The sequence below is a fragment of the Zophobas morio genome, unplaced genomic scaffold, assembly GCF_036711695.1.
Source record: "Zophobas morio isolate AGI-343-1 ecotype UQ-CSIRO unplaced genomic scaffold, CSIRO_AGI_Zmor_V1 ptg000024l, whole genome shotgun sequence".
Lineage (NCBI taxonomy): Eukaryota > Metazoa > Arthropoda > Insecta > Coleoptera > Tenebrionidae > Zophobas > Zophobas morio.
Window position 1 is genome coordinate 17,075,475 of NW_026972129.1, and position 9,133 is coordinate 17,084,607.

The 9,133-nt window shown below is 30.7% G+C and overlaps 1 protein-coding gene across 1 annotated transcript; it reads left to right on the forward strand.

The window, feature by feature from the left end:
* Positions 1-1,002: 1,002 nt before the first annotated feature.
* LOC135135214 (hemocyte protein-glutamine gamma-glutamyltransferase-like) lies at positions 1,003-3,880 on the forward strand. Its single transcript, XM_064064229.1, has 10 exons — positions 1,003-1,113; positions 1,168-1,378; positions 1,425-1,552; positions 1,618-1,753; positions 1,809-2,210; positions 2,273-2,699; positions 2,750-2,908; positions 2,960-3,189; positions 3,249-3,409; positions 3,460-3,880. The coding sequence occupies exons 2-10, from the start codon at positions 1,168-1,170 to the stop codon at positions 3,745-3,747; spliced, it is 2,142 nt and encodes a 713-aa protein (XP_063920299.1). The 5' UTR covers positions 1,003-1,113; the 3' UTR covers positions 3,748-3,880.
* Positions 3,881-9,133: the final 5,253 nt, after the last annotated feature.

Sequence of the window (9,133 nt, forward strand, 5' to 3'; positions counted from 1 at the left end):
AATACATTACTCCTATTACTTATTAGATATGTTACAGTATACACCTAAGCGTTTTAACCTTCCTACGTATAAATCAAACCTGTAAAGTAAGTAAAAAATTCTTCTTCTGGTAAATCTTCTAACATTCGTTAAGGTAATGGTGGTGTTTGAATTCATTTATACTACATGATCGAAAAAAGCCCTTTAGTAGCCCATGAAATTTATTTTCAAAATATTAATGTTGGCATTGCAACTGTTTGACAGTTTATTTGACTTGTTTGGCCGTAATCGCTTACTAGAGAATTTTTTATTGTGGTTTAATAGAAAAAACTATATTAAATCCTACATTTTGTGGCGTTAAAAATTCTCTCATGTAAAACCTAAATGACCTGATTTTCATTTCCGATTGTCCTAGTTCTTATAAGATTAAATTCATTTCAACACACTCACTGTGAACTACAAAATTTTAATCGTCTTGCATCATTAATTCAAGTGCAACGGGGAAGAACTAGGATATGCATATTGTGCAAAAACCGGATGGTTAAAAATTAGGATGTGGATAACTAGTGGAACTGACGCAAAAGTATTTAAAATTATATCGTACTGATATTCATATAATTTTCTACACGAGGTATAATGTCATGGTTAATGACGATACCATAAATTCCACTGTAGAAAATCACCACTCTTTGAATATCAAATTTGGTGGAGGCGCCGGAAAAATTTTCTTTTCAATTTTTGTCAAGTTCTACAACATATAATTCTAAAACATCTACTTTAAATGCAAACAAAACAACAATACTCACGTGACAAATAATAAAGATAATTTACGTTTAAACACAGCAATTATTTCGCAACAATTCTTATCAATAATTCTGTTCGAAAAATAAATAATTATTTTTTATAAACCGCACCAAAACGATAAACCCACGAAGCGACGTGACTGTTAACTTATCACGTCTTGTTTATTTTCATTTGCGGTTAATATTTCAGGAAATTTCTTATTGGGACAGGAAATGAGCAATTAATTTATCTGAAACTGCTCCTGTTATAATATTTTTACGGGAGACACATTCATAAAAGCTCATTCCAGTTTTGGTTGTTTAGTGAAACGGTTTATTAATAGTCGTTACGGTAAATTAATTTTGAAATCTAAATTATTTGACTTACTAAATTTTTTCGGTCCAGATGGGCGAGAATCTGCAAGTCGAGTTGGTGTACTTCTACCCCAAAGAAAACTCCAAACCCCATAAAACTGACAAATTTGAATTAATTTACGACGAGGAAAATCCGGTTCCTATTTTGCGTCGAGGATTAAAATTCACCGTCGCTATTCGCTTCAAAAATGATCGATTTGTCAATCTCGAAAAAGATCAAATACGATTATTCTTCAATTTTGGTAAGAGGATTTTGTTTTTTGTCGGTTTTTTGTGATTATATTTTAGGTCCGACACCGAATCCCATTAAGGGAACACGTGCCGTGATTAAACTTAATACCACTCGAAAAAGAATTGAAGGAGAAAATTTTTGGGGTGCCAATATTCTAGATTCGTCGTCTGATTTAATTCTGGAGGTAATTGCAACAATCTCCAGAACTAATACACTTACAGACGTTTTTAAACCGAATTTAATATTTAGGTATATTCACCAACTTCAACACCTGTTGGTGTGTGGAAACTCGAAGTTGAGACCAGTTTAGTCAATTCTACTCTACCACCCTCTGTCTATAAGCACGAAAATGACTTTTATATTCTGTTCAACCCATGGAATTGCCGTAAGTACTACACTAGTGTGCATATTATCAACAGGTCATATATTTTTGGCCATAGATGATCTCGTATACATGCCTGATGAAAGACTTCTTGACGAATACATTCTTACCGATGTTGGGAAAATCTGGGTTGGTCCTTATGGTTCGAGCAGAGGGCGTGAGTGGGTTTATGGGCAGTTTGACGCTTGTGTTTTACCTGCTGCTATGCTGATGTTTGAAAAATCCGACTTAGTACCAGCAAGCCGTGGAGATCCTATCAAAGTATGTCGAACCATATCCAAACTGGTGAACAGTAACGACGAAGATGGCGTTTTGGTGGGTCGTTGGGATGGTCAGTACGAAGATGGGACGGCCCCATCAGCATGGACTGGATCCGTACAAATCTTACAAGAGTATTTGGACACCCAATTCTCTGTGAGTTATGGGCAATGTTGGGTCTTTTCTGGAGTTGTCAGCACCAGTAAGTACCACTTTAAAACTTTTAGTTAGGTACTTATCTACTTATGTATGTCTAAATTGTAGTTTGTCGTGCTTTGGGTATCCCATCGCGAGTTATCTCCAATTTGGTGTCAGCTCACGATGCTAATGCGTCTCTTACGGTTGACAAATACTACAACGTGAACAATGAGGAGATGGACTTTGATCCGAATAACCCAATGGGTGAAGATTCCATTTGGAATTTCCATGTTTGGAATGACGTATGGATGGCACGACCCGATTTGCCTCAAGGCTACGGTGGGTGGCAAGCCGTTGATTCCACTCCTCAAGAAACTTCAGACGGGTACTACCAGTGTGGTCCTTCTTCTCTAGAAGCCATCAAGAAAGGTCAAGTTGGATTCAGCTATGACGTTGCCTTCATGGTTGCATCAGTCAATGCTGATGTAATGCGTTGGAAAGAAGATAGTACCCGTGAGTTGGGTTTTGCTCGAATTTATACCAACAAATACCAGTAAGTGTCCATGGTCACAAAAATTTTTCACGATAATGATACGATTTTAGCATTGGACGTACTCTTTTGACCAAACAACCTTTCATTTTTGATCCTAACGGAGACCAAGATCGAGAGGATGTAACTTTGCAATACAAAGCACCAGAAGGGTCAAAGGCTGAGCGTTTATCTCTGTACAACGCCGTAAGAGGGACTGAGCTTGCCAAAAGGTTGATTGATCTTCAAGATTTTGTATTTTTGTTAACACGAATATCTTTCAGCTTCTTTGCTCTACCAGATCCTGGTTTGGAAGATGTTGAATTCGACTTGGAAGAACTAGAAAGAATCAAAATTGGAGAAGGTTTTTGCGTTGTGGTCCATATCAAAAACAGAAGTGACCAACCACGGACCATAAAAGCACTGCTCTCCGCTGCAAGTGTCTTTTACAATGGAGTGAAAGCACATTTAGTCAAAAAAGAGGATATAGAGACGGTAGTGAAGCCTAAATCCAGTACGTACTAACAACTCAAATATGATTACTTTTCTAATCTTTTTATTTGTGTAAAACAGCGGAAACCATGAGAATGACGGTCAAAGCTGACGAATATCTCGACAAACTTGTCGAATACTGCAACTTGAAGCTATATGCCATTGCTTCGGTTACCGAAACTCGCCAGACCTGGACCGACGAAGATGACTTCGAAGTTCTGAGACCAAAAATTGACATCCGGGTATGTTTCGCAATCGTGAAAAGGTTTCACTGCTAAAGTTTGTGTTGCAGATTCCACCTGAAATTACCGTCGCCAGACCGACAACCATAACTCTGAGATTTGTGAATCCTCTGAAGAAGATTTTGACCAACTGTAAATTTAGTCTGTCTGGTCCTACTTTGATAAGGAACCAAGTTATACGTTACGGTGACGTAAAACCAGGGGGTTTGGTCAAGATGAATACGGACATAACACCTAGATCTGTGGGTGATCAAGTGTTGATTGTAACATTCTCGTCGAAGGAGTTGGTGGACATAAGAGGTTCCGCTAAAGTTGCGGTTGTAGAGCCTGAAGAATAAGAAGTTAACAGATGTTTGAATGCATTTAATCTCATTATACTACGCTTTCGTTATACTTTTACACACATCTTATGCTTTGCAATGTATTTTTATTTTTTTGTAATGTGTTCAATAAAGTAATAATAAACACAAACGATTATTTTTATTGGACGTTATCATTTTGAGGCGCTCAAGAAAGTTTGGTTAGAACATTTTACTACATATCTTCATATCTAATAATTATTATAACTATGATCTCTGGTTGGAACTAGAGATGTTATAAACATTTAACAGTTTTAATTAAATAAGCAGGTAAAATATACTTTTTTGCCAAAATTAACAAGCATTTGTTTATTTAATATAGTTAAACTTTTTAAAAATCTTAAAAAAAAACTAAATTTGCGAGAACTTGTTTGATTTACAGACCAGAGCGCTCTCAGGCCATTGTCGACTCTGAGCGTTCAGAAGCGATTTGGTTGGTTTGGACACTGTTTTACTCGATTTTGGCACGTAACAATTTTTTTGTTTAACGAAGAATTAATTCTTTAATTGTGTTTTATACTAGCAAAACGTCTTAAATTAACAACAATATTATTGAAGTCGTAATAATCCAACAATTAACAATACGATAACGTGAAAAATCGAAGACCTGAAAAATGTAAAATTTAAAAAATCGAAAAATCGCAAAAAAGAAATATCGAAGAACTGAAAATCCAAACATCCAAAAATCGAAAAAATGAAAAATTCAAAAATCTAACACCGAAAAACGAAAAATTGAGAAATCTAAAGTGCTAAATTTAAAAAATCGAAAAATCGGATAATTGCACATCGACACATCGAAGAACTGGAAAATCGAAAAATCAAAAGATGGAGAAATCGACAAGTCGAAAAGTCGAAAAATTGACAAGCCGAAATAGGCCAAAATCGAAAAGTTATAAATTGAAAAACTCATAAATCGAGAAATTGAACAATCAAAATATCGAAACATCCAAATCTCCATAAATCGGGAAATTAAAAAATTGAATAGAAAAGTTTACAAAACTAAAAATAAAAAAATCGAAAATTGAAAAAGTCGAAAACTCGAAAGACTAAGAAATCGAAACATTTGAAAAATTCGAAAAAAAATTTAAAATCTAAGAACTGAAACGAAAAATCGAGAAATTGAAAATTCCAAAATTTTTGAAACTGTAAAATTGAAATAGCAAAAAATTAAAAAAACTAAAATTTAAAAATCGAAAAATAGAAAAATCGATACACCAAAAAATCCAGAAGTCAAAAATCGAAAAACCTAGAAATGGAAAAATGAAAAGATGGAGAAATCGAGAAGTCGAAAAGTCGAAAAATTAAGAAACCGAAATAGACCAAAATGGAAAACTTATAAATCCAGAAATTGAACAATCAAAATATCGAAACATTCAAATCTCGATAAATCGGGAAATAAAAAAATTGAATAATCAAAAAATTTAAAAAATGAAAAAGTAAAATCGAAAATTTGTAAAACCGAAAAATTAAAAAACAGAAAATGAAAAAGTCGAAAACTCGAATGATTATGAACTCGAAACATTTGAAAAATCCGAAAACTTGAAAAATTAAAAAATCTAAGAACCGAAATGAAAAATCGAGAAATCGAAAATTCCCAAATTTTAAAAATTGAAAAATTGAAATATCAAAAAATTAAAAAATCAAAAATTTAAAAATCGAAAAATAAAAAAAAACAACACATCACAAAATCCAGAAGTCAAAAATCGAAAAGCCGAAAAATCAAAATATTGAAAAATCCCAAAACTGACATATCGAAAAACTGAAAAATCACAAAACTGAAATATCCAAAAATTGAGAATCTAAAAAATTGAAAAACTGAGAAATCGAAAAGTCCAAAAAGTGAAGACGAAAAAACGAAACCTTAAAAATATCGAAAAATTAAAAAATCAAAAACCTGAAAAACCGCAAAATTGAAGAATTGAAGAACAGGAAAATCGCAACAGTCGAAAGTCAAGAAATGGGAAAATCAGAACACCGATTAATTGAAAAATCAAAAATTGAGAAAACGTAAAACTGAAACATCGGAAAATTGAAAATTAAAGATAAACTGAAAATCGGAAAAACTGAAAGATCTCAAAACTGAAATATCCCAAAACTGACAAACCAAAAATTCAAAAAAGCGGAGTCTAAAAATCAAAACCTTAATAAATTGAAAAATTGAAGAATTGAAGAAATGAAAAATTGAAAAACTGAGAGTTTATAAAAGTCAAATTTGAAAAATTGCACAAACCAAATATTCAAAAATCGTAAAATTGAAGAGGAGAAAAACCGTAAAAAACGTAAAACTGAAACATCCGAAAATAGAGAAATCGAAAAACTGAAAATCGAGAAATAATTAAAAAATTGAAAAATTGTAAAATCGAAAAAGTGAATAATAAATAATCTGAAAAACCCCAAAACTGAAATTTCGAAAATTGAAAAATGAAAGAAAAACTGAAAAATGGAAAAACTGAAAAATCTCAAAACTGAAAAATTGAAAAATCAAAAAGTCAAAAAAGTGAAATCGAAAAATCAAAACCTTAAAAAATTGAAAAATCAAAAACCTAAAAAATTTAATAATTGAAGAAACGAAAAATCGAAAAACTGAGAGTTTATAAACGTCAAATTTGAAAAATTGCACAAACCAAATACCTATTTAAAAATCGTAAAATTGAAGAGGAGAAAAATCAGAAAAACGGAAAATTGAAACATGGGAAAATTGAGAAATCGATAAATTGACAGTCATGAAATTGAAAAATTGAGAAACTGTAACATCAAAAACTTGAAAAATAAATAAACTGAAAAAGCCTAAAACTGAAATTTCGAAAAATTGAAAAATGGAAGAAAAACTGAAAAATCCCGAAACTGAAACATCCAAAAACTGAGAAATTAAAAAAATGAAAAATTGAAAAATCGAAAAATCAAAAAAGTGAAGTCGAAAAATCGAAACCTTAAAAAATGAGAAATCGAAAAATCAAAAACCTGAAAAATCGAAAAATTGAAGAATTGAAGAACAGGAAAATCGAAACAACCGAAAGTCAAGAAGTAGGAAAATCAAAACATTGATTAATTGAAAAATCGAAAGATTGAGAGTTTATATAAAAGTCAAAAATTGAAAAATCGAAATATTTAAAAATCGTAAAATTGACGAAGTGAAAAGACGTAAATGGAGAAATCGAAAAACTGAAAATCGAGAAATTGAAAAATTGAGAAATTGTAACATCAAAAACTTGAAAAATAAATAAGACTGAAATTTCGAAAAATTGAAAAATGAAAGACAAACTGAAAAATTTCGAAACTGAAACATCCAAAAACTGAGAAATTGAAAAAATGAAAAATTGAGAAATCGAAAAATCAAAAAAGTGAGTCGAAAAATCAACACCTTAAAAAATAGAGAAATTGAAAAATTAAAACTTGAAAAAACGAAAAATTAAAGAATTAAAAAAAAAACAGGAAAATCGAAAGAATCGAAAGTCAAGAAATGGGAAAATCAAAACATCGATTAATTGAAAAATCGAAAGATTGAGAGTTTATATAAAAGTCAAAAATTGAAAAATCGAAATATTTAACAATCGTAAAATTGACGAGGAGAAAAAACGTAAAACAAACATCCGAAAATAGAGAAATCGAGAAATTGAAAAATTGAGAAATTGTAAAATCGAAAAATTGAATAATAAATAATCTGAAAACACCCACAACTGAAATTTCGAAAAATTGAAAAATGAAAGAAAAACTGAAGAATGGAAAAACTGAAAAATCTCAAAACTGAAATATCCCAAAACTGAAAAATTGAGAAATCAAAAAGTCAAAAAAGTGAAATCGAAAAATCAAAACCTTAAAAAATTGAAAAATCAAAAACCTAAAAATTTTAAAATTGAAGAATTGAAGAAACCAAAAATCGAAAAACTTAGAGTTTGTAAACGTCAAATTTGAGAAATTGCACAAACCAAATATTTAAAAATCGTAAAATTGAAGAGGATAAAAATCAGAAAAACGGATAATAATTGAAACATGGGAAAATTGAGAAATCGATAAACTGAAAGTCGTGAAATTGAAAAATTGAGAAATTGTAAAATCGAAAACTTGAAAAATAAATAAACTGAAAAATCCCAAAACTGAAATTTCTAAAAATTGAAAAATGAAATAAAAACTGAGAAATCCCGAAACCGAAACATCCAAAAACTGAGAAATTAAAAAAATGAAAAATTGAGAAATCGAAAAATCAAAAAAGTTAGTCGAAAAATCGAAACCTTAGAAAATAAAGAAATTGAAAAATCAAAAACCTGAAAAAACGAAAAATTAAACAATAGAAAAACAGGAAAATAGAAAGAATAGAAAGTCAAAAAATGGGAAAATCAAAACATCGATTAATTGAAAAATCGAAAAATTGAGAGTTTATATAAAAGTCAAAAATTGAAAAATCGAAATATTTATAAAATCTTAAAATTGGTGAGGAGAAACACTAAAAAAACGTAAAACTGAAACAACGGAAAATTGAGAAATCGAAAAACTGAAAATCGAGAAATTGAAAAATAGAAGAAAAAACAAGAAATGGAAAAGCTGAAAAATTGAAAAATCTCAACGTCGAGGATAAAAATTTAACACGGATTCTTAAACCACAAGTTCAAGACTGCGTTACTTTTTAACATTTAACAGTAAGTTATCTCTTACACGAAAATCATACACAGGAATTTCCTCAAATGGGGTGTATTTTATAAAATATGAAGCGGTAAAGCCATTACTAATTAATAATAATGATAGTTTTGAGTAGGGTTATTGTAAAAACCCCTATGTGAAAGACAAGCATATTTTGTATTAGACGAATATTATAATAAGTAAATATATAAATGTAGATCGCAGAACGAATTTAAGCAGAAACAGCAGATTCTTAAATTGCCCTGACTTGAAAAATGGACCAATAACCTGGAATGTGGAATTTTTAAATAAACACGTATATGCAACCTTTTATACAAATAATTAAGTAGACTCCTACCTTCACGCAAAAACCAATTTTCTAAAAGTTTTCGTTCTGCTACATACACTTTCTGATGATTTTACAGTGGTCCTATTTAAATAATGAGAACTAAAAAATAAAAATTTGTTTTAACATTTCTTTCTTTTGTTTATTACATAACGTAAAACGATATTCGTATAAATGAATTCTCTTGATGCTATTAAAAACCTGGTAATAGTTTTTATTTTCGAATAAACGACGGGCTCTATACGTTTTTTGCTTTTTTCTTGGGGTTTTCTGTTTTAACAAAATACATTTTCGTGGTGGTTATGCAACCAACATTTACCTTCCGTCGAAAACTAATACGGAGCTAAGTTCACACCGGTGTTGTCTGTTGGTAATTCTCACTTAAATGTCAAAGTCAAACTGAAT

Coding starts and splice junctions, on each gene's coding strand:
- LOC135135214 (XM_064064229.1), top strand. CDS start 1,168: ATGGGCGAGAATCTGCAAGTCGAGTTGGTGTACTTCTACCCCAAAGAA. Junction 2,211..2,272: donor TTCTGGAGTTGTCAGCACCA/GTAAGTACCACT, acceptor TCTAAATTGTAG/TTTGTCGTGCTTTGGGTATC. Junction 2,909..2,959: donor GGGACTGAGCTTGCCAAAAG/GTTGATTGATCT, acceptor AATATCTTTCAG/CTTCTTTGCTCTACCAGATC.